Source organism: Phoenix dactylifera, chromosome 12 (genome assembly GCF_051530095.1).
Source record: "Phoenix dactylifera cultivar Ajwa chromosome 12, Ajwa_hap1_PhDact_Kaust_v1.1, whole genome shotgun sequence".
In the NCBI taxonomy this organism is placed as follows: domain Eukaryota; kingdom Viridiplantae; phylum Streptophyta; class Magnoliopsida; order Arecales; family Arecaceae; genus Phoenix; species Phoenix dactylifera.
The window spans coordinates 29,170,535-29,196,724 of NC_143201.1; the positions used below are offsets into that span (position 1 = coordinate 29,170,535).

The window sequence follows — 26,190 nt, forward strand, 5'->3', positions numbered from 1 at the left end:
AGGTTTTATTTTGATGGAGTATCAAGAACTTTAGAACTGCTCGGCTGGTACGTTTCATGCAACGCTTTTAGCCATTGTTATAAAGGAGTATGAAATCTAATCCTTCCGTTGGATATAAATATGTCAAATACCAATCATCATCTTCATCTATTTAATGTCAAAATTATAACACAGCTATAAATCAAATCATGATGGCAACTTGAAAGCAAAGCTCAAAATATTTTTAGCCTGGGATGATACATCTTCCACGACTCACGGAATACAGATTGCCCAAAATATTCCAGATATACAAAACCCGCAAAGAATTATTTAAAATTGCATATAATTCAGCTAAGTAAACAAGAACATTAAGATTTAACTTCTACAAAAAATTGACCACCACAAGAATTGGGCATCATACACTCGCACTACAATGATATGATAACAACCATACTCCAAACTATCCTTTTCGTTCCTATGCAGGTTCGATCATCTCTCAGTAGGTATTTGCCTAGCCAATGCCTGATATGACCACATACGTAACATCCTGCAGAAAGGATACATCATCACTCGTTTTCGTTTCCTATGATTCTTCGGCGTGGAACATGATGAACTTTCTCCAATGTTCCTTCTTATCATTTTCCCTGAAGAATTGATGCTCTTTTTCCTGACAAACAATGCAATAAAGAATCCTTCCATATCCTCTCTTGGATCAGTCCTGAGCACATGTTCAGCTGAAACAGAAGACGAGGATTACCAATAGCATAGCATATAAGGGTACATTATCCAAGATTTTAGAAAGCGATGACTTCTACCTTGAGATTGAGAATACTTACAGCCTTCAAAGACTGGTAGGCCACGACGAGGCCACCGAGGGAAAGGAGTTGCCAATTCAAAATTGAGAGACGTAGCAAGAGGGAGAACTGACTTGATTACATCCTCATTCTCTGTTTGGTAGATTGAGCAGGTGCTGTACACCACCCGTTCAACTTCTGGAACTGCAAAATGCCTCACAAAAATCACATGATGTTCTTTCTGCAGTAAAATGAATTTCCGCCTAGGGGCCATTGGATGCTAAGATAGTTTATCTATTATCCCTAGCAAAGATATCCCCTAAGTACTAACATTAAAAGCTGCCATGACTCTGAAATTGGACAAGAAAAACTACAAGCTGCCATTTACAGGTGAAGGATGGAATAGAATAAGCAACTACTTAGGAAAAGGAATGTACTCTGTGGCAGTGGCTAAGAAATTAACGGAGTGAAAAACTCTGCCACAGGAACTATTTGATTACTATTGAAATAGGGATAGCCAAGTTCATTGTTGTCGATACTTGTCAAGCTAACCCAATGAAAAGTAAAATATCAGCATTATAATGACAGCAGGTTACTGAAATAGTATCCTGATAACATCTTCGTAATAAAATTATGGTTCATGATGAGCAGCTGAGACTTGAAAACTAATGGAGATATGAAAGCCATTTGGGTGTATGCATGGTGAAATTGTGCTGGATAAATTTAGAATCAAGCATATTAACTATTAAGCATGCTGAAAGGTCATCGCTAGTTGTTGGTATGCTGACACGAGGAGAACCATTAAGTATTGGTGAATATTTGGATTGAATTGAGCCAAAATGACTGGAGTAGGATCAGTTAGCTATGATTTTGTGCATCTTGCAGAACCTGTAATGTTTTGGATGCATGGCTGCCATGTTGACACATTATCAGTTTGCCATACTCATTAATATTATTTCTCGAGTAATTCGTACATAGCTCTTCCAACATAGTAATTATTAGGGGCACGCATGGAATTTAACAAAACTTGAAATGCATCTCTTAGTGTTATAATGGGTGAACTAATGATGGTGATGTCTCATTAACAAAATAATAAATCATCAACCTCATAAAATCTCCATAAGGTCTGTCAATGGGTCAGGTTTCAGATGCAACCTCAACCTGATTAAGCTGGGTTCAACCGCTCAGCTAGTTCTGTCAATAATATTTACTATTGTAAATAAGAAACCATAAAACTCAACTAAGCCTTAATCCCAAACTAGTTGAGGTTGGCTAAATGAATCCATTTCCTTCAAACAAGCATCAACAAATTTGACCCCAAATAATTGGGAAAATGTTGGACAATTCTGGTTGCATATTACATAACATATTTATGCCCACATCACGATTAGGGAGGTTACTTGGTACACCAATTGAGCTCCAAGATCAGTGTCGTGCCTCCCATAAGTGGCAAGTCAACAAAAACCTAACATTTTGACTCTCTCCATCTTCAAGATGCCTTTGACTGGCTACTGGAACCTAGAAAAGCTATAGACACCAGCAAGTAATGACCATCAAACTCCAACCGCCGCTCCCCCCCCCCCCCCTCCCCCCCAACACACACACACACACACACACACACACACCCCCACAAAAAAAAAAAAAATATATATATATATATATATATATAAATTAAAATTTCTTCTCTTCCTTTCTTCAACCAATGACCACCTTTTTCTATCCTACAAATCACAAACCACCTCCCACTTGTCCCTTGATAAGGTAGGAGATTTCTACGTTGCTTTGGAAAGAATTTGATGTTTGATTTAAGGGCTTGTTGAGCCCTTCTCACGGTGTAGAAAGATCTAGACATGCTTTGTCTTCCATTCCCTTCTCACGGTGTAGAAAGATCTCACTCGGTGCACCCTCACCTTGTAGACCCACATGCCACCACCACCCCAACTGTGCCCCAATCCCATCTAACTCTCACCCTTTAAACCTGATTTCCACCCACACCACTTTGCTCACCTCTCTCTTTCTCTGTCCTGCAAATCACAAACCCATCTTCATTTAACCATCCCCCTTACTAGGTTAAGGACATTGCTTGGCTGGAATGGCAAGTTTGGTGTCTAATTCAAGGATTCAGTGAGGTTAAAGCATTCAGATCTGCATGTACTTTATCTTCTATTCCCTTCACATGAGTAGATTCTCGCTACAACCTGACATTGTATGCCCCCATACCACCACTGCCCCAACTTTGCCTTAATCCCATCACCCTATTCCCATCTCTTAACCTAAACTCCAACCCACCATTGTTCACCACACATTTCTCTATCCTCCAAAGCACATACCCCTATTCGATGTTGGATTGGAAAGTCCTTGATGTTTTCAAGGGTTTGCTGACGGCAAAGCATTCGGATCAACATGTGAATTATCTTTCATTACCTTCTCACGAGATAGGAGGATCTCACTATCAACCCTCACCTTCTAGACCCCATGCCACCATTTGTTCCAACTTCGCAAAACCCCATCAACCAATCCCACCCCCTAGCCCTAAACTCCATCACCCCACCTTCGTCTACCTCCCTCTTTCTCTATCCTACAAATCGCAAACCACTTCTACTTGACCACCCCTTGTGCTGGGGTAGGAATTTCTAGGTTGGAACGGAAAGGGTTTGATATTTGTCTCAGGGGTTTGGTAAGGTCAAGGCATTCAAATCTGCATGTGCATTGTCTCCTATTCCCTTTTCATGAGGTACGAGGATTTCTCCCTCTCCGCACCCACCTTATAGACCCCTATGCCACCACTGCCTCAACTTTGCCTCAACCCTATCACCCCATCTTTATCGCCCAACACAACTCCAACCATCCCACCTTGTCCAACCCATATATTCTGAGCTCCCTGATAGGCACCTCTTCCCCTCCCCCCCCCCCCCTGCGGCAGCGGGGGGAAGTCCACTTGTAAGTCTTCATGATGCCCAGTCTTGCCACCGCCATGCCCGAAAGCTAATACTAGTCCCTCAAAAAGAAGAAAAAAATAATAACAAAAATCCAATATTTAAAATGGTTTTACCTAAACCATTAAATGAGGCGGGCTTTAATAGTAAAGGGTTAATTAAACCATTCTCTCTCTTAGTTATCTCTTTTTCTATATCCTACAAGCTGCTCACTTGACCATCTCTCCTACTAGATTAGGACATTTCTAGGTTTGATCCAAAAAGGTTTTATGTCTGACTCGAGGGTTTGGTGAGGTTAAAGCATTCGAGTCCACATGTGCTTTGCCTTGCATTTCCTTCTCACAAGGTGCAGCTTCTACACAACCAGTTCACAGACTCCAATGCCATCACTGCCCCAACTTTGGCCCAATACCATCACCCCATTCCCAACACTTAACCCTAAACTACATTCACCCCTCCTACAAGGGTAAGACATTTCTAGACTGGATTGGAAATAATTGATTTTTGATTAAGGGTCTGGCGAGGGCAAAGTAATTAAATTTATGTGTGATTTGTCATTCATTTCTTCTCACAGCGTAGGAGGATCTCTATATGCACCCTCACCCTGTAGAACCCCATGTCCACATCACCCAAGGTTTACAGTACCTATTTCAATACCCGTGCTCATACTCGACTGATACAGTACCGGTACAGTCTAGTTCTTGGTTTCAACACTTGGTACAGGAGGGCTTACCGAGTATCAGTTCCCTACCGATATGATTTGGTATGCCCAAATCGGACCGGTACAATTGGGTACTAGAAAAAATGCCATTACCCCAACTTTGCCAAACCCATGACCCATTCTTATCCCTCAACCCTAAACTCCATCCACCACACCTTTGTCCGCTCTTCCATTATCCTGCACCACAAACGGCATCCACTTGACCATCCCTCCTGCTAGGGTAGGACATTTCCAAGTTGCATCAAAAAGGGATATTGGATGTCCAAAATCTAGCAAAACAATCAGAAAATCTTGCAATGCTTGATGACACTAGTGATTAGAGCAGAATGAAGACACTGAGGAAGTTATGTGGCTTCTCATAACATCAACCAAATATTCAAATTCTAAAGGGGCATCATTTGCATTAGGTATCTGATATTTGCCACAACTACTTAGTAAGAATCAACAACAAAAAGGAATAACTATAAAATCCATTGAATTCCATGGAGATAGCAGTTCTAATAGAACATTCTACAAATTCATAATGCATCACTTGCGCACTTAGCAGAAGACAATGAAAAGATAGCAAATCTGCAAATGGATTTTTGGTTTTAAGAAACTCAAGTCTAGGATAGTGCATAAGCAAGAGCTTATCTTATGAGATCAACATACATGATAATGCATGTGCAAGCGCTTTCCGTTGAAATGCAGCAAGCTTCTTTGCTCTCTGACTGGTAGCAGCATCAACATCATGACCTATGTAGTGGCAGAAAGAACAGATTAGTCATGGCAAAATTAGGGAAGGCTACATGAAGGAGATAATTTTTAGACATAGTCCACAAATCATTATTTAATCACCATAGAAAATAACTTTCTGTAGCAAAAGACCAAAAGCAAAGTTGCAAACGATAATATCCTTCTGGCTTTTGCAACATGGCTGTCGATCACACTTTCATTGACTATACAGCACCAAGTATGGTCAAATAGTTAATTTGACTTCCAGATTCTTCTACTGAGTGTGTTTTAATTTGCGACTTCATTTGTCAACAAATGAACAACCACAAAAACAACAATGCTATTAACAAACATATGGGAAAACATATAAACTCCCCAACAAATTCTATAACTATATGACAACAACAGAATTAAATATACATGTCTACTAAAGAGGTAAATGGATACGTCCAAATGCTTAGTTCAAAATCAGAGCAGCACATCTACCACTTCGTTTGTGAAGATCATTGATTCTTGATCTTCTGGAAACTTTGAAACCCTCATGGATTTCACCATTAGTGAACGATATCTTGCTTTTGGCACAGCCATAACCCTTGTAGCAGTTATTGAAAAATAAGGCATATATTTAAAAAAGGAATATCACCTTTAGAGAATGATGGAAGTAGATGATCTAATCTCTCGGCTGAGATTCCAGACCCAGAGCAGGAAGGATCCAAGAGAATGGCACGAACCTGCACATACCATCATCAGTGAAGGAAAAAGGAGGTGTCATGATCAAGATTGCAAATTGTAGTAAATTAAGTATATCTTTTAGTAAGCTGAGTTTAGGTCTTGATCAAATAAACTGGGTCAAGTTGGACTGTGTTCAGTTGCACCATTTGGTAAGTTAAGTCCAACCATGAAATCTAGATTTGGGCCTAATCCAACCAATAAGTCAATGGACTGGGTCAGTTCTTATAGGGTTGAAATCTGAGGTGATCCAATCCATGACAATGCAATCAAGGAAAATAAATCTTATCAAAGGACTAACATATTGACAGAAAGAGTACCACAGACCTTGGCAAACAAGGGATCCCGTGTATCTATATCCAAAAAGTCGCCATGAACTATGTCCACATCTTTAAATCAAGCTAAGGAATAAAATCAAGGAAATTTATTTAACATATGCCATGGTAATTGCAGAAAAATCAGGCATAAAAGATTTCACAAGCCTACATCTTTCTATGTAACGCTACTAGTTGAATGTTGACATGGACCACCTCAGTATAATGTCCAATTGTACCATTCAAATATTTCATAAACCACAGTAAACAGTGAAGAAATGTTTGGAAGTATATAGAGCCACTGAGGATAGGATACAGTCCAAACTTCATAAAACTAAGATGTGCCATAGGTAATGTAGATTGTTGGACATATTTCTACCATGGTACAATATGCACACAAAGTCCAAGCAACTTAAACTCTTTAGATGCTTGATGGTCGGATATCTCCCACAAGGAAGTAGTTGGATGGGAAAAAAAAGAAGCTGCCTTCCCTTAAATCCAATACTGCTGCAGGAAGGGACACTCGAAATATATGATATCTTGCAAAGACCCCTAAAATTTCTAAATGCCATTAAGATAAAAAGATATTGCACAATATCCCTAAATTATAAGAAATGAAAATACAAAGAATAAAGGATACTAGGTGCTCCAGACCGTCTAATAGTATCTTGTAAAACTTTAACCCTCTCCTCATGAAGTTCACATGCTATGATGTTTCCCTTTCCCTTCATGAGAGCAGCAAGGTGAATAGTCTTGTTTCCTGGAGCCGCACAACCATCAAGAACCTTCATGAAATTAATGAATGTAAGAAAATGCAAACATATGTTTAAACAAATGTCAAGATCATTACCAAAAAAATGTTAATAATTCAACATGAACCACTCTTTTTTATAAACAGAAAGTTGTCTTGATCTGTATTCATTAAATACGATAATATTATAGGAAAGTGACAAAAAAAGAACATGGTTGTGGATTCCTTTTAAATTATTGTATATTTGTATGATTGAAAAATGGTGATCAAACTTCTAAGAAAACAACAAGATCACATCTCCATAAGGAAATGCAAGTAGAACCTAATCTTTCGCAATATAGCATAGAGCAGATTACATTGAATTATTTAAAAGACGATTGGATTAACATATTTGTAGCAAGCAAGTTGTACAGGATCGCATATCTTAATGGTGTGTGACACACATTGGCATACTATGGCACGGTATGATACAATGCCAACCGCAAGCCAGCATAGAAGAAATTTGTGAAATTTAAATCTTGCTCATAAGTTAGCATTTTCTTCTTTTCAACACACATTTGCATGAAAGCAAGCGTGTTGACCAAGGCATGCCAAACCAATACTAGGTGTTGTACCTGCCAGTGACCAGTTCGCTACAGGCCTATATCGTGCCAATCCATATGTACCCAACCAAGAAGAGGGAGAGAGAGCGAGGGAGAGGGAGAAGAGGAGAGAGAGGAGCCCGCGGATGGAGGGAGGGAGGGACGGAGGGGGAGAGAGAGAGAGAGAAGTGGGGTTGAAGGGGGTTGAAAGCAATGATCATTGCCGAAAAGGGGGGAGAGGGAGAAGGGGAGAGAGAGAAGAGGGGATTTACCGAATCGACTACAGTAGCAGAGAGAGCGCTTCGAGCGAGCTAGGACATGATCGAGAGAACCCATGCAGGAGAGAGAGGAGGGCTTACCAAGTCGGCGGCGGCCAACAGAGAGAGAGAGAGAGGCTCAAAGGAGCTAGGGTACGATCAGAACTTTGAGAAAACCTATGAGGGAGGGAGGGGGAGAGTTTTATAGGCCGAACCAACCCGCATGACCAAATCGTCCTGGGTCATTCCTTGGTGTTGACCCCTTAGATGAAGCTATATATATTGAACAAAAAGAAAAGTGGCAATTGAAGCTTCAAGAACCATCAACTTACTAAGGTATCCCTTGACTCCAAATAGGAGTCCTCATTATATTTCAGCCATTAGCCTTTGCCTTTTTCAATTCCCGGCTTTTGCAAGACTATCTTTGGAAAGAAACAATTTTTGCCAAAGAACAGCAAACTAATATTAGTCATTCTACACTTTGCTACCAAGAACAACTTGAAGAACTGAAAAGGAGACATAACAATCAAGAAAACAAAAATCCTGTCATGGCACAAGCTCTAGTATCAAGTATGAAACATAGCCTTATGAAAAAAATTTCTAGGCTTAATGAGTTTGAAAAAGGAAGCAGCATAGGAAAATCTATCACTTATCATAATGCATAAAAGAGATAAAATGATCAACTTGATTAGAGAAATGAAGAAGGTGGCCCTTTCTAACTAGAAGATCAACGCAAAGTAATTGTTGATTTTTTTTTCAGATAATCTCTGCAAATTTAAAGGTGACTATATTTGTGCTTACCAAATTGCCTGAAATGGCTTTGACTCTCACAGGCTACAATTAGCTGTCACTCCTATTGTTGAGATCAAAGATATCTCACAGACCACAAGTATCTAAACCTAGTAAGTTTACATATTTCAGATACTGTGTAAAAATTAATGGAATCTTAGTAACATAGCTATTAACAAGGACAAGAATTTCTTACACCCGAATAGCCACATCCTCAACCAAGAAAATTCACTTTTTCACTTCCTTTATAAGAAAAGGTACACAAAGCAGTCTCCAACTTCTTTCAGTCGCTGTGGCATTTAACCATGGATTCCTAAACAAATTGCTAACTAAACAAATGTGACCTAAAATCCACAAGTTCACTAGCGCCGAGAAAGGGCACAACATACTATTGAAAAAATATTGAGAACTCAAGCCATGGTGAACCAAATGGGGTTGAATAAAGGTGCAAAAACATAAAATATGGCCTGGTTTCATAATAGTGACAGCAATAGCAAAGCACGCAATTCCATGAGAAGTGGAGTGCCAAGATTATTAATATTTTATGCACTCAAATGGTTCAAATTACATTTGGTGCTACTGGTAGATTTGGTATCAAATGGATTCTTGCCCTTCTATATCATAATAGTCAACTCCGAGACATTCTCTTGTACTAACATTCAATACATAATATGATCCCAGGCTCCACACCTAGTGGCTACAGATCACCATTATTCCATTAATGTACATAACTAGAACACCACATTCACATCAAGAAGACCATCAAGGATATCTTCTTATATAATGATTACTAACAAAAAGTTCAATATGGAAAGCAACTTTTCATACCAGCTCCTAGATTCTTCATACACATTGAAAAAAATCTTTCCAGATACCTTGATGATCAACCTTGGGTTACATCTCTCAAGTTTTTTGGGGTTTCAAAATTTATACTCACTATTTTTAGACTTCTCAAATTTAAGGGTTATCAGAAAATCAAAAACAATTTGGCCATTTTAAAAGGGAGGAAAGAAACAAAGAAATAAAGGAAAAAAAATCACCCAACATGGTAAGTTCCTTCTAATTAAAATAATCATCAATGCTTCCCCACGTGTACATTGTTTTCTGCTTACGTTTTGAACATTTGTACAATGTCAGGCGGTGAAGATGAACTTTCTTTGAGGATAAAAAAAAAGGAATAAAAAGGATTGTTTTCGATGATGCAAATATTTTTGATAGGCCTAAAACTGCAGAGCTGAAAAAGGAGACAGAGTGTTATAAGGCACAAACTTTTGTTGGATTACTCATACATTGATAAAAATAGTGGTTGTCTTTATGACTATAAGACAGCACCATCAATGGGACCATAGAAGTTTTTCAGAATTAGTCTTTAACAAGTCTAGGACGGTGGTAATAATGCTAATGGGATACAATTCAAGCAAGGAATCTATGCTATCTCTGGCTGGGCTTGTCCAATAGTGTGGATTTGCTAGGCCCAAAACTGGTCATGGACAATTCTACCAATGATGTAGTTAATGGATAAAATCTAAAAGGTTGTATTAGAGTTCACGAATATCCACACATTAGTTGTTGGCAATCAGCTTTGGAAAGATGTCAAAACATACAACAAACTCCTGACTTAAAGCATAAGACTATGCTGCTATGCAGGGTAGGAGCCAAGCCTGGTGACTGAGGGGGTGCCCATGCGGTCGCACCTCCACTAGTGCACCATATCATCTTAGTTCATCAGACCCAGAGGCTCAGCTCTCTCTCTCTCTCATTTATTCTCTCTGTGTGTGTGAGAGAAAGAGGGGGAGGGGGGGGGGGTCCCCTGCACACTTCTCCCAATTGCATTTTTTTACTAGGCTGTACTAAATAGGGAGGTACACATCCACTTTCCTACTAATGGTGCAGTAAGATTACTATTTTCCTTCTTAATCTTAAACTTCTACCTGAAACTTCTAGAGATTCTCTTATTTTTATTTTCTTTTACAAATAATTCGTGTTAATAATAACTTGATCATTATATTGTTTTTCTTGCAAAATAGCTGTAGGAGAAAAGCAAAGGGGCTCCCAACCAGATTGCTTTCTCATCATCTCATGGAATCTATGTCTCCACATCCTTCCCTTCAATTTATCAACACACAGAAAACATTTAATAATTTATATATTAATTTCAAATAAAAAGTTATTATCTTATTAAGTACAACTTTAATGAACATTATTGTTTTGTGCCCCCAAGAAAACAATCCTGGATCCAGCCCTGCTCACTGCTATTCCCTTCCAGTATATTGCTTAGAAGCTGGATTTAGTCTTTCTAATTAAAGGGATAAATCACAGTTCCGAAACCATGATAATATACCAAACTATCAACACCAATATCTAAAAAGTGTCTACCTTACTTTAAAAAAATGTTACCTTTGACTACAATGTAAAATCTTTACTTCAGAACTATGACGGAAGCTCTACTTCTCACCAGTGATAATGCACCAAAGTAGTAACTTAAGCACAAAATAAAGAATGATGAGAAAGCATTCAGAAACTTAGATAATCAAGTAAAACTCTCCATTCATGTATGTTGCCACAACATAGGTTCGACTGCTAAAACCTTGTAAGTTGTCTATCACATGAAACGTCATTTCTTATAGTACTTTTAGATTAATTGTAATTAATAAGGCAAGGTAAAAAACCGCATGACCTAATAGCAATAACATATAACAAAATAAATTCCAGCAATACAAAACCAGTTAAAGGGATAGGCACAAAATAAATATAGGAGTTAAGAAACTTATCAGTTGAATTTACAGATAATCCATTTCAATAATTCAACACTTCATTTTGTACACATCCTTATGCTTAAGTTAATTTTCTATTAAATATTAAATGAAATAGACTCTTCTCCGTGTGGAACTTTCTATCTGCCTGCCCATTTGAACATGGCTAAAAGTACTGGAAAGATAATCAGCAAATCATGAATTAATGAAAAGGCAATCAGCATGGTATATGCCTAGACAGATATCAGGTTGTAGAATGTAAAAGCTCGATAATCTCAGGAACTCAAACAACACTGATATGTGTCGTACGTAAATGGACAAAAATATTATGTGAATCAGATTGCTCATCAACTACTCCATACCTTCCACCCTGGTTTAGGACACAATGCAACAGCCACCATAGAGCTTGCTTTGCCCTAACAAAGTCAAAGGGAAGAAAAGTTACTATTATAAAAAACAGAATACTAAATCTCTCAGTGGAGATGATATGACATCATATTGATCAAAATCATCTCATTATGTTAGTTAAATGAATCAACTACCAAACTTAGGAAGAAGTTGTACAAGTGAATGATAAAGCTAAGATGCCTGAAGCTTAGTCGTAGAAGCCTTTTCCCAGGTCTTGTATCTCAACCATAAGGGAAAAAGGAAAATCTCGCGCTCATGCTTTTGCATGCTTATCAAAATCGCGTAGTCTAGGGAACCATGGGCCACAGAGTACGGACCAAGCAGTTACCAAGTGACAGAACATATTGTACATAATCAATCAATTTTTTAATCAACTAACTCATTTATATTTTCAAATCTTGCACTACTTTCAGCGAATTAACATTTCAACAAGCCACAAGGCATACATGGTAAATATATAGAAAGAGTACTTGTTAAATATTAAAAACATGGAATATAGGTAACAACATGTTACCGGGTGTTAGCTCAAGGGGTAGAGATTGTTGAACTTCCTTGGTCATCCCCAACTTACTGAAGGCTGGACTTTGGGTTTAAGGTCATGAATGAAACATCTTTTGGCATCACTTGTTTTCACACAAATAGACAGCTTGATTTTTCTGTTGGATCCAATCTGATGTACCTCACTCCCTCTTTAGCTGCAAATAACAAGAATGATGCTTACTGTTACCCACACTTTATCTAATCAGGTTTAACTATAGATATTATGGCCCCTTGCATGAGTTTAGAAACTTTTACTAATTGAAACTAGGTTTAAAAACACTCCCAATTCAGTCAATTTCTAGGACAAACGCTTGACTATTCCAACAATCGGAACCCTCCCCACTCCCACATCATCCAACTACGACTACGCAATTTGTTTCCTCTCCATCAACCAACAAGAATCATGATCCTAGCCACTAACTATATTCCCTAGAATAAATTACTATTTACAACTTCAAATGGAAATCATGAAAATAAAAAATAAGCTCCTTCAAAAAACAAAAAAACTTTACCACCCAAAATGTATAAATTGGACATGAAGCCTTAGAAAACATATTCCACTACAGCAAGTCCCACAAAAGCTAAAATAAACACAGCAAGACACCGATCATTAAAAAAAATGATGTCATTTGTTTTAGTGGTGCAAAAAACAAGAGTGAGTACCGCACCTTTTCAAAGTTTAACAAATAAAGTTCGTTCTCAGAAAAATCATGGCAAAGATCAATACAATTCAGCAGGAAGTTTGTTTTTAATTAAAAAAAGAAAGACCATGTATTCTGAATAGGTATTGAAACATTTGTCTAGACAACAACAACATTGATAGATAAGTTAACTACATACTCGCATAAACTGAATAAAATTTATATTAATACAAATACCAAATCCAGGTTATAGTAAAAAATCATGAACCAGAATAAAATGGAAAAGCCACTCTTATGTCATTTTCATTATTCAACATTAGTATTCGGCATGCATGATGCACATGACCGGTTCGAGAGTAAGGAGTATATAATGGATTGCTGGTATACCATTAACCACAGAAATATGTGATTAGTTTTACTTTTTTCCTCATATTTTTTTGTGAACATTTGATTTTCATTCCCCCCAGATGTAGTCCTCTCATAGAGAAACAGAAGGAAGTTTTCAGCTTTGCTCGAGGCTTTATGGTATATTTTTATGGATGAGCTACTAAAATCTTCTATGCATGATAAGTAATCAATAATTGTTGCAGCAAGTATTAAGTAAAAGGTTCACCAGAATTAGCAAATATATGGATTAGATTCATGAGTCCTTCACTTTATATTCCTATCAAGAGCATATCCATTGTGAGCATGATCATTTGTTCAAATCATTTTTTACATTTTACAGCTTTCAACCAAATTAGTTAAGATCCTTTCCTACTTATTTCTTACCTTCCATCTAACTGCAAGACCTCTCACTAGATCCCTCATTACTTAAAACATTCACCAGAACAATGAATGTTTGAGGTCATGGTAACATGAGATCATGAACAGCCACATCAAGCTGAAGAATTAGAAACTCCAAAATCGCAGTGTTGCTTAATCACACATAACTTAAACATTCAAGGCTTGCACAATGATAAGTACTCAACAAATTTATTTTCATTTCACTTAATCAATGGATATTAATAAGTCCGGCAAAGTTTTGTTCATGAATTAAAGATACTCACAGGCACAGTTTTATTAAAAGGAAAAATAGTGGGATTGCTGTTGATCATCGGTATTTCAGATTGTGAAACATCTAGGCAGAGGAGACCAATCCAATCAATATATAAAGTAATCATATTTACAATTAAAATTCCTCAACAAACTAATCAGCTTCAGATTCACTTTGATTTTAATTTAGTTTGCGAGTATATTCTTATTAGTCTATAAATTTCAAAAAAAAAAAGTGCAGATGAGTCCGATACCTAATTTTGAATCAATCAAGCAAGCCAATTTCCTGAATTAGTAAGCTGGACAGGATTCATTTAATAGGCAAAGCAAAAAAAATCAACACTGCAAAGATAATATGTGGACAAAAAATAACAAATCCAGCACAAACAAAACTGTAGTCAAAAAACTTACTTGCAGAAACATACTTCCATTCTTAACCAACGGATGGTCATGCAAATCTACCCCAGATGGGAGCACTAACATGTCTGGAACCATGTCATCCTTCGCTACCTATCCAAATCACAATGTCCCATCATAAAAGCGGAAAGTTATCTCTTGCTAATAAGAACACAGCACAACCAACTAAACAAAGACATATTATGAAAATTTACACCAAAGGTTTCGTGATGCTTATGTACATCATATCATGATTACAATTCTAGGTAGAATCATCTTAAACAAATGGAAAAAAAAGAAACTAAGTAAAATTTCTTGAGTAGCAATACAGTTGGGAAGTAGACAGTAATCAGATAGCTAAGTGGCTAATTAAAAGACTGCAACAGTTAAAGCAAATGGAAAAGGAAGATTAGCTCATCAAGTACAATTCCTTGAATAGCAATACAGTCAGGAAATAGCCAGCAATCAGATAGCTTTGAGGTTAATTGCCACTGCAATGGCAATATACACATGTTTTTCTCTTCTACATCTTTTCTTTAAATGCTTCCCACACATGGATATCTATGGTTGTTAAAAGTGATATATTTAGAGTTAAATAAAAAACATATGATAATTCTTATTGCTAAAAATTGTTTTCTGCCTCGTGCTACAAATTAGTGTGCACTAAGCGATAAAAAATTTCAACAAGAATTGAAACTAGCTTAGTTCCGAACATCAAGGTGATACATAGAACACATGCCTTCTGCATAACAGGGAAAATTTGATGACAAAATTTGGCTTAGTTGCTGACTCAAGGAAATATTAAGCAACATAACGGTTAAGGATAGGGGATCAAGAGATTGAAGGAAAAGTAAAAAGTACCTTGTTTGTTTTTCCTATTTCTTGTATGGCAGATTCAACATCCATTTTTAATGTATTAACACGGACATATCGAGGTTTGGAAATAACTGCAAAGAAGAAAAAAAACACACGTGAACAGTATAAGCATTATGATCGCAAGAGTATTGTTAGTGAGAGTCGTTAAAATGAAGATGCATTGGATGAGATTGCATCAACAATCTTTGCCTAAAGCAGGTGCTGGTTTTGTTATGACCGTGAACTTGTCATAATCCAACCACAAGTACCAGCTGAAAAAACATCAGATTTGTCTGATTTCAACACCTCTTTTAAGCATAAACAGTGAGATACAAAGGTGAGATCATACAAATAACTTCACTTAAGAACTTCCAGGTAATGCTATTACTTAAATAAATATGTGTGTGTGTGTGTAGATAGATAGACATGTCTCCACAGGCAGCTTCTTTAAACCCTCTTTGCCCTCGTCTAAAGTTAAAATTATTAGTACCGGGCATGTGAGGATGCAAATGATGCTTCTAGATGAACAGCTAAGACTAGGTAGGACCATTCTTTTGATAGTAATAATTAGAGGGGTCTCTGTGACTAGCCCTTGATGCAGTGTTTAAGAAACATTAATAAGGAAAGGGAGCTTATCTTATAAATCAGAAATGCATTTATGAGTTCCTAGTATGCCATCATTGTAATTAGTATACACAAACAGGAATATAAATAAGAATTTCACAGATGTCCTGCCAACCACAGGGCATTTGTGTTGGACAGTAGAGATAATTTTCCAAGACCTATGCTCAGCTTTTTTGATCTCTCCTCCCAAATTCAAGCTGCTCAACTTTAACATCTCAAGTAACATTTGTCATATGAAATGAGAAAGACGAAAGAAGAAGACGAAGCATGAGAATAGAGACAATGGATGATGGAAGGTCATGTTTTATTTAACTGTTCCTTCATGAACATGAGATCCACATGATATGTAAGTTGGTTGCTTAGGATGAAGACTCAGTTGAGTTTGACCAGGCTTCAGACAATTATCGCCAGGATTCAGACTCCTATAGGTGTTTTTGAAGCTCCTGGGCATCATTTTTGTTCTAATAAGGGGATAGGCTGATAACTTCATCACAAAATATGCCATTTTTTTGAACTTTGTAAACTTCAATTAAACAACTTTAGACACAATTATCATGAACAACCCTAACCAATCTGCCTTGGACAGGAATCAAGGATTCTGCATTCATACTAAAAGTTAAAACATTTTCAAAATTCTGTCTTAGAACTCACAGCCACATTTCACCAGGGCAAGTTGTTATTTAAAACAACCATTTTTAAACACAGGGGCCAAATGACATCACTGAAACATCATGTTCAGCTCTTCTAAAAAAATTAGGTCATGTGCAAGTTATCCTTCCTCAGTAGTTAGATACAGATTAGTCATGCATAAATATAATGATTGCCAAATTTTTGATTTTGGATGGTTAGCATGCGTACAAGTTAGTCATGCATACCAAATAGGTAAGGTTCCGATACAGTACTCGGTACCGAGACTGCAGATCTTATTCTAAAGGATCTCCTTAAAACTATTAGTATGCATAGCTAGAGAACTGCTAAAGTATCAAATGTTAGAAGTATACTATCCTGCCTTTTCATATATCAGCGGTACCATATTCCAAAACAGACAATGATATATGGATATATTTCAACAAGGTACACCATACCGTACCGAACCGGAAGGTACGAAACATACCATACCGAACTGAAAGGTATGGGACGTACCATAACGAACCGGCACATGGTACAGAGGGCGAACCGACACTCGGTACGTCGAACTAATCTCCGTACCAAGCATACCAACAAAGTAACAAAGTGGCACCGATACAGGGGCCGATACCGAGATGGCATACCTTGATTCAAACAATGATATAGATGTGTTCTTAAATGGTGATTCTACCACCTACAATGAAAGTATATATTGGATATTAATCCTTCCTCCGAAAATACCAACTATATTTTAACATCTGATTAATTTTTTAGAAAAGAAGTGAAAAACAAATAACTGACAGCCAGGATGATATGTCGTCACAAACAGGATAGTTTGCAATTTCAAGAAAAGATTCTGACACAACCTTGAAACCATTTGTTTAGAAAATGCCTCTAACTTTGGTAGACGACTACACAAAATAAATGAATGACAATGGCTATAAATGACTCGACATAACTATCCACTGTTTGGTTGAAACGATTTAAATGCCATGATGCACTAAATAATGCATGATATAAATGTTTTAATGATCTCACTGACACACTAATTGCACTTTGTAGCCACGTGTGCAGTTAACAGATTGATTCATGATTATAGATCAATCATTTTTCATTTTAAAACAACAAACAAATTTTAGTGGATTGTTAGGAAAAGATACCGCATACTGCACATAATTTTCTCATGTGGCAGTAAAAATTTAACTCATGGCATCATTGCAATGCATTATGTGATTCTAATCAAATCATAATTAAAATCCCTAGCAACTAGTAGTCAAATATTATAAGCAAAAGGTATTGCATATTGCAGATAATTTTCTCCTGTGGCAGTGAAGATGTAACTGATATAACCAGTAGTCGAAGGCTCCAAGCAGATAATAATAATTAATGAAGAAATAAAAACAATAAAAAAAATTAACTATAGACTGAAGACAAGATAAACAACACAAAGCCAATCCCTTTCTTGGAGGTTGCATGCATGCGATACCAGCAGTATAATTTGCAAGAAAAAAATATAGATGTGTTTGCCCAGTATTATATATGTGAAAATGACTAAGGCATTTGAAGAAATGGGAACATTTTTTGTTAATAACTAAAACACCAATGTGTAAACAAGGGAATTCTACTTCTTAAATCTTCAAAAGAATGTTTAAACTTTGTTTTGGTATTTTTTATGGTAGATGGCCCCAATTATACTCTATTGAGTAACATGATCAAAAGCTTTATTATTTCCCCGGTTTGCACAGCCTTGAGAAACAACACAGCTTAGCAACTAAAACCTGAAATCAACATATTGCATAGTCATTTCTTATTTACCTAAGAAAATCAGTACTATTCATGCTCAATCATAGAACCCTATGTTCCGAATATGACATGTCTTCACTGGTTCCTGAGAAACCTGGAAATCATCTTGAAGAACAGGTTGTACAGCCATATATAACTATAAGTAGGTGCAGAACTTCAAACAGACAAAAAACCAAAAAAGAAAAAAACTAAAAGAATATAAGGAGCAATATTAAAAAAAAGTTACAATCCAAAAAATGAAACATAACTTTCAAAACTCATTCTCCATACTCAAACATAATGCAAAAATTTAAGGTGGGAATCTAGGCACTCTAACCTGGGAGCCAAGGTGGTTATTTTTCCAAAACATTAAAGCCATGCCAAAGTTTGCGCCATGATGAACTTGCTCTCAAGTTCATATTAACAAAGAAAAATATGATAAAAAATTGCAAATTTGATCCACTATGGGCAATATAACAGACTAAAGACAAACCTGGATTCTGATTTTTCAGGAGTAAGTCTTCAACATGCTTGAATTTTTGTGTCGAGCAGAGTTGTGCTAAGGCTGCCTGAAGAGCATCTTTGTGACGCATAAGGAACTTTTCAACGTCACCTGTCATTGCAATATCCTACAGAAACCAAGTGAAGACATCATAATGAATTTTTCTGCAAAAAATAAATAATAAGGCTCCTAGATGACCTTCAAGATGTGTTAAATAGTGCAAGATGTACGATATAGGTACAACTAACATGACAATACTGGATTTGTTAACATTGTAAGGAACATAAATCATTAAAAACATTGGAAAAAAATAAGGCCCAAACCCCAAAGAATGGAAACCAAATGAATGTGCTAATCATTATTCTACCACAATTTCTCTCGCTAAAAGTCAATGGATATCTATGGTATGAACAAGCAGATATCGAAAATAAGCTATGCCTATGCCTATGCCTATTGCTAATAGCTCCTTTGGAAGAGTTTCAACCTCTAACAACAAAAACTATCTCCTCTATTGGGTTGTTTGTATTTCTGTACTACCTGCAGCTCAGGTTGCAAGTGCAGGCCTTCTCCTACCCCGCCCTGCTCTCGAGTCCCTTCTTGTCGTCCCCTCTTTTCCTTAAACTCTCCTCTAAGTACAAGAATCGTGCTTCTTGTAAGCTAGATGATGCAACTTGCGCTGCAGTGCCACTTCAACTACAAGGCTCCAACCAACTCCTATATGTGATTGGACATATGAACTATCAAACCTCCAAGCTGGTGTCACCTACTGAGCTATTTAAGAGCAATAGAGGACCCAGCCATAGCTTCCATATCAAGAAGCTAGTAGGAACAGATGCCTCAGCCAAGGCCTAAAACTTACCTATATTGATCTCCATAACCATATTAAGTCCATGTAGTTTGTATGGCCCACTTTACCTATATTGCCCCATCCAAACATACACAAGATCATAGACAACTTTAATAAACCCATAGTGTAATTTAAGATTGCAAAGAGTTGTGTATTTTTTATATCTAGAACTTCTTGCAATATATGGAATTAAACATTAATCATTTCTAAGGGAACTAACCACTTGGTCTTTGGGTGTACTCTTGCCTAGATTTATTCAAAAGCAAATATTTTAGATTTAACCAATTCCACAATTGGATTTCAACCAAAATAACACGAGCATCTCTCATTAGAACAGGTTCTCCCAACCTCTCCTTAACATTATTCACCTTGCAAGCGACACCTCAAAACCTATCACTATTGCTACCACATTTTACACTCCCATTAAAGCCTTAACCCATCTTTATGCATCCTGCCCTTCAAAATCCATTTGGCCATCATGTTACCTCCCTTTCTTAACTAAAATAATCTTTCACTTTCTCCCTTTTCTGATGGCCATATCCCCCCTATCCCCAAATCTGAACCTTACTTGCTTCGCCTTGTGCATCACTGCATTTCAACCCATCTTTTCACCTCCCCTTGTTAACTAACGAAAAAAACTCCCCTCGCCCTCAAATGGTTGCCACATTCCCCATTTCCCCCCAAACTTGAACTTTATTTGCTCTCCCTATGAACCAATAGTATAGCTGGCCCCCAATCTCCACTTGCAAAATAATACCCTGTCTCTCTCATTAAAGCATTCTCCTTACACTTGAACTTTATTTGCTTTCCTTGTGAAGCAATGATATAACACGCCCCCAATCTTCTCGTACAAAATAGCCTCTTGAATCTCTCAGTAAAGCATGTCTTCCCAACCTCCCCTTCACATTCTTTGCCATGTTGTCACACTCCCCCCCCCCCCCTCCCCCACTCCCTTGCCTAAAAAACCCTTCACCACCCCTTGCCTCCCCCTGCCCCACCTCCCACCAGGAAAAATAGAAAAAGGGAAAAAAATCTCTAATCAAGGTTGATCCTACTCTCTCAGTCGCTAAAGCTAACCCTAGTACCCGACCCGCCTCCTCTACCTTACACCAATGCCATTGCAACCTCATCTACCTCCTTTAACCTCAATGTCTTCTTCCACTCACTAATATAACTTTTTTATATGAATGTAATTACCACTAAAACATTCGCACCACATGGTCTTAACACATTCCCAAACCTCCCCTTGAAATGGAACATAATGTTCAATTGGAAACAGATCTGAATTTCAATCCTTAATGCCATATTCAGATATGAATCTTTAAATATATATGTGTGTGTGTGTGTGTGTGTGTGTAACTAGCATACAATCTTAACTCAAAACCAACCTATTGACATCTTATTTGCATCCTGTATTTATTGGCAAACTATGGATTCACATATTTTAAACTATGCGAAACCATACTGACTCACTAATATGACTTTTTTATATCAATGTAATTACCACCAAAACATTCGCACCACATACTCTTAACCCATTCCCAAACCTCCCCATGAAATGGAACATAATGTTCAATTGGAAACAGATCTGAATTTCAATCCTTAATACCATATTCAGATATGAATCTTTAAATATATATATATGTGTGTGTGTGTAACTAGTATACAATCTTAAATCAAAACCAACCTGTTGGGGGAAAAACCCCAAGTCATACCGTCACGGAGGCGCTCGGCCAAAGGGCGCCGGCCAGAAAGGCGCTCGGCCAAAGAGTGCCGACCGGAAAGGCGCTCGACCGAAGAGTGCCGACCAGCAGGGTGCTCGGCTAGAGAGCACCGACCAGAGAGAGCGCCAAGAAGAGGCGCCCAACCAAAATGACCAAGTAGGGATGCTCGGCCAGAAAGGCGCTCGACCGAAGAGTGCCGATCAGCAGGGTGCCCGGCTAGAGAACGCCGACCAGAGAAAGCGCTTGCCTAAATAGCGCCGACCAGGAAACCAACCAAAGAGCGCAAGACGCTCGCCCAAAGGGCGCCGAGCAGAAGTACTATGAAGCAACCCCGCCACAGGGCGCCCCATTGGGCGACCAGCTCGGCTCGGCACCCCTGCCGAGCCGATTGCCTTGGACCAAATGTTCAACTTCCGTCTAACCCTCTAAGCCTGAGGGACCTGACAACTCCACTACAACCTGCCGCTATCTCCAAGCCATCAAGGCATAAGATCTCCGCAGGTATTCGGCACGACCTGCCATTAATGCATGAGACCCCCTCAAGTCTCCGATGCACTCAGTCATTTAATGAACACGGCTCAAGGCGATCTCCGGATCACCGAACCATCAAAGCGTATGGCTTTCCCTGACCGCCGGTTCACTCGGTAATAAATGCACTTACCATCCACGGACCCCAGGCCTACTACGGCCGGCGGTTCAACCACCCCAACAGGTCCGATCGACCGTGACAACTCCCTGGTTCCGGTCTGATTCGGCCTTATTTTCCACCACGCCATTAATGGGCCAAATCGTGCCCAATTATTACAAAACAGGACAAACCTCCTGTCACCTCCCAGGTAACAAAAATCCTCCTATAAAAGGAAACTTAGGGGAAAAAAGGAGGAGGGAGAAAAAAAACCGAAGCCCGAGAGAACCCTCCTAGACCGGGTGGAAAGAAGTGAACAACACAGACAATTGAGAAAACTGATCCTCTGGATCTTATCCAAATATTCTCTCTGTCTTCTACACATACTCTCTTCCCTGCTCTCTCCACATATCTGCCCCCTCTGACTTAAGCATCGGAGGGCCGGCGCCGGGGAGCCCGGCCACCGGTTTTTCTTGCAGGACTTACGCCCCCCAGGAGGACGCCACCTGCCGGCACGCCATCGACCACCGCTCCTGCGGCGGAGCTCCGCCCTACAGGAGAACGCCAGTAGCCGGCGCACAGTCATCCACCGTCCCTGCGGCGGAGCCCCTCCTTCCCCGGCTTCGCGGCGGCCCCCGGGTCCAATTTCCAGCAACACAACCAATTGCCATCTTATTTGCATCCTGTCTTTATTGGCAAACTATGGATTCACATATATTAAACTATGCGAAAACCATCCTTACTCATGTGCTTTACTTTTACAGTTGACTAAGGAATGTAGAGTGCATTTTTTAAATTACTAATCTATCTTCTTCTGCATTAGAATTTAGTAGCATAAACTTTTTCCTAAGATAAATTATCTTATCTATGCAAAATGCTAGAAGCATAATATGTGGGCATGCAAAGTTGAGAATGTTTAGGTACAGACCCGTCCAAAGAGAACATCATATGCAGTTACAAAGATCAATTCCTCCTGCTTCTGCAATAACATAAGAAACATCACCAAGTGAATAACCATAATTCGAGCATAATTATTCAAATGCTGTCATGGGTAATGCATGCCTAAGACAAGAGTGTAGGGTAGAAACAGAGGTAAAAACATAGATCTCCGGAATAGTAAGCTAGATAATGTGCATGTTTTTTTTGTTATTCACCTTCCATTTGCAGGTTAGTAACTTAGTTCTTGTTAACACATCTTTCATGAGTGGAAGATCTGCAAGACAGGGAGAAGGAGAATTGTTGGAAACTTGGAATACTGTCGGCAAATACAAAGAAAGTAAGAGAAAATATCCTTAAAGTTTCTAAATGCATAAAACAAACAAAGTTACCAAAACTATAGCCTATCAAAACAAATAAATCGCATTTAGCATAGAAAAACAGTCAGCATTAGTGGATAAATTAAGCTAGAAATGAATGACCTTAAGTCAAATGTTTGAGACAGGAATTATTAGCCATGGTCCAAAACTATAGAAAATCAAATCAAATCCATCGGATTTGAAAATAAAAAATGTTTGTTGTTAATGCATATTAGACTAGGTAGGAACAAATTGACTGACCAAGAGCTAAATACTCGAGAAAGGAATTATCCAACATCACATTTCAAAGTTCCACATTTGAGAAAGTATTTGAATTTTTCAGTCTTGTGTACTTCCATCTAGATGAACATGTGAAGGTGACAGAACATGCTTATACATACACAATAAAAGCAATTCTTTTATGTCCGGATGGCAGAAAATGCATTTTATTCCCACTTTCAAGTAGCAATAATGCATGATGTGCACGGTTGCCTTCCAGCTAAAGAAGTCCACAAATGCTTGTTCGCATGAATCAAGAACTCTCTCTTAGCGTCTACAAGATGCATAAATACAAGATCTAGATTGCATATACGTATTGATGAACTGTCAGCAGTCCTCTATTTTATTCTTATCTTGACTAATCGTAAACGAAATACATAGCTGGTCAATCAACAAACTTTATTAATGAAGATAAGCTGGTCAATCAACAAACTTTATTAATGAAGATAAGGACGTAGGAGTACAGATAAGGGCATATATTATACACAGCTAGGAACCACAGATAGGAACAAAAGTTCTTAAAGAGATCAGCTTCATTGCCATACAATTACGCTGGTTAAAGGCTACATTAGAAAAGCCAACGATACAAAAACTGACTACTCTAGCAAGCAAGAATCCTTCTACAACAAGAAACTCTCTAGAGAAAACTACAAGCTACACTCAGTAATCACCACTCAAGAAAAAAAAAACTGTCTCATCAAGTCAACTTTTTTTTTATAGGAAATCAAATCAACTTCTTTAAAAGGAAACGTAATGAGAAGAAAGATGCGAACAGGATCAAGAAAGATTAATCGAAAACCCTAGACAACGAGAAAGACGCGTACAATTGGGAGTGATCAAGAAAGACTAGCCAGAAACCCTAGACAACGAGAAAGACGCGTACACTTGGGAGTGATCAAGAAAGACTAGCCAGAAACCCTAAACAGCGAGAAAGACGCGTACACTTGAGAGTTTGGCAGACGAGGGCGAAGGTAGCCTTCTTATTGCGGACGGAGGGACCGTAAACGAGGGATTTGATGGAGGCGGTGGCCCGCCGGCGTGCGTCGCCCTGCAGCACCTGTCGCAGCACCCAAGCCGCCTCCCTCCGCGCAAAGTATGCGGACCGTTCCACCGCCTTCTTGCTGTTCATCCGGCGCTTAGGATGCTTCTTGTCCTTGGGCGGAGGTGGAGGGCGAGGAGGACGCACCATGTCTTCCGTCGAAGAAGCGGCGGCCGCGGCCACGGCCCGGCCGCAATGGATGCCCGGGAGATCGGGACTTGGGACAAGAAATCAAGAAACGCACCCGCTCAGGAGGCTTGAACAGCATCGCGGTGAGGGATCTATCTATAGTCAAGTAATATTATTAGTTTCGCGGTGGGGGATTTATTTAACTATAATATTTATAAGGGTTTTTTTTTTTTTTCATGAATATCCTTCTAAATATCTGATTTTATGTAAATACACTTTCAAAATTAATATTTACATGTATATCCTCATAAAATACTTATTTTATTATTCTACTCTTTTTTTATTGCATATGTATCCATGCCATCTAACACCGTTAAAAAATTAACGGTTTCAAATTAAAATGACTAAAATATCCTTAATGGATAGGCCGTGCAAATAGAAATTTATATAAGGGTATACAAGTAAATAGCAACTTTACAAGAATATTCATACAATTTTCTATATTTAGAAGGATATATACGCAAAAAAAAATCGTAGTAAATAGAAAGAATTTAGATACATTAATTAATGTGATAGCCTTTATAATCCCTTATAACAGTCAACATCAACTAATTAGCTCTTTTGTCTTCCAAAGTAGTCCTTAAGTCGGGTAGAATTCTTAACCTCCTTAAAATATTCTCCAAATTTTACCTTCAATTTGAATAATTGTTGCTCCATTTAAGAACATGTATATTAAATAAATAAATATGCACGATATAAATTGTAAGAGAGAGCGCTTATCAATCAAACCTATCCTAACAAAATAAAAGAAAAAAAGAATAATATATAGCCATCTTATGTTTCAACAATCAATCAAAAATAGGTGATATTTCACATTTCTTATCCTTAAATAAAGTATATGGTATGCGGTTAGAAACTAAAAAATAGAGTTTCAATCTAAGTTCACAGCAAAAAATAGATATGAAATAAATCTAATCTAGTTAACCTCTTCTGATCGACTCGTTCGACAAGCATCATCAAAAAAAAAATACCGATTTTCCGATTTCCGATGCAAGTAGCCACATTGATCCAGACTCACCTCATCGGAATCACCACCCGATCCCACCAGCACTCCATCCCTTCCTCTTCTCCTCCGCCTCCTCCCTCCCTCTCTCTCTCTCTCTCTCTCTCTCTCTCTCTCTCTCTCGTCTCTCTCTCTCTCGTCTTTAACCAAATCTCGGCTCTGGGTTTGGGCCCGCGATCAGGATCCCAATACGTGGGGGGAGGCCGGGCACCGGGGGGCGGGGGAAGCCGGGCGCTGGGGGGGAAGCCCCCCGGGGGGGGGGGGTTGAGGTGAAGGAGAGTAAGGATAATAATACCATTTCAAATTTTAATTTTATTTTTAATTAATATAAATACGATTTTTTTAATACCGTTAGAACAACCGTTATATTAGGAACATTTGTACAATAACAGAGTTTTACGAGGGTATACATGCAAATATTAATTTTAAAAGAATATTCACGCAAAAACTGATATCTAGAA

The 26,190-nt window shown here is 38.3% G+C and overlaps 1 protein-coding gene across 2 annotated transcripts; it reads right to left on the minus strand.

The window, feature by feature from the left end:
• Positions 1-287: 287 nt before the first annotated feature.
• LOC103709607 (S-adenosyl-L-methionine-dependent methyltransferases superfamily protein) lies at positions 288-24,854 on the minus strand. Of its 2 annotated transcripts, none has more exons than XM_008795049.5 (13): positions 24,441-24,854; positions 23,079-23,137; positions 22,853-22,903; positions 18,720-18,855; positions 15,200-15,285; positions 14,354-14,452; positions 11,681-11,734; positions 6,828-6,972; positions 6,201-6,262; positions 5,788-5,875; positions 5,082-5,165; positions 816-977; positions 288-713 (listed from the first exon to the last, which is right to left on the minus strand). In XM_008795049.5, the coding sequence occupies exons 1-13, from the start codon at positions 24,685-24,687 to the stop codon at positions 469-471; spliced, it is 1,518 nt and encodes a 505-aa protein (XP_008793271.4). In that variant the 5' UTR covers positions 24,688-24,854; the 3' UTR covers positions 288-468. The 2 variants fall into 2 exon arrangements, with proteins under 2 accessions (XP_008793271.4, XP_008793270.4); XM_008795048.5 differs by having other exon boundaries at positions 795-977.
• Positions 24,855-26,190: the final 1,336 nt, after the last annotated feature.

Bases quoted from the DNA above. Each gene is read 5' to 3' on its own strand.
- LOC103709607 (XM_008795048.5), bottom strand. From the start codon at position 24,687: ATGGTGCGTCCTCCTCGCCCTCCACCTCCGCCCAAGGACAAGAAGCAT. The intron at 18,856-22,852 runs GTCTGTACCTAA...TGGTTTCTGTAG, and splicing joins ATGATGTTCTCTTTGGACGG to GATATTGCAATGACAGGTGA. The intron at 6,263-6,827 runs GTATCCTTTATT...CTTGATTTAAAG, and splicing joins TAGACGGTCTGGAGCACCTA to ATGTGGACATAGTTCATGGC.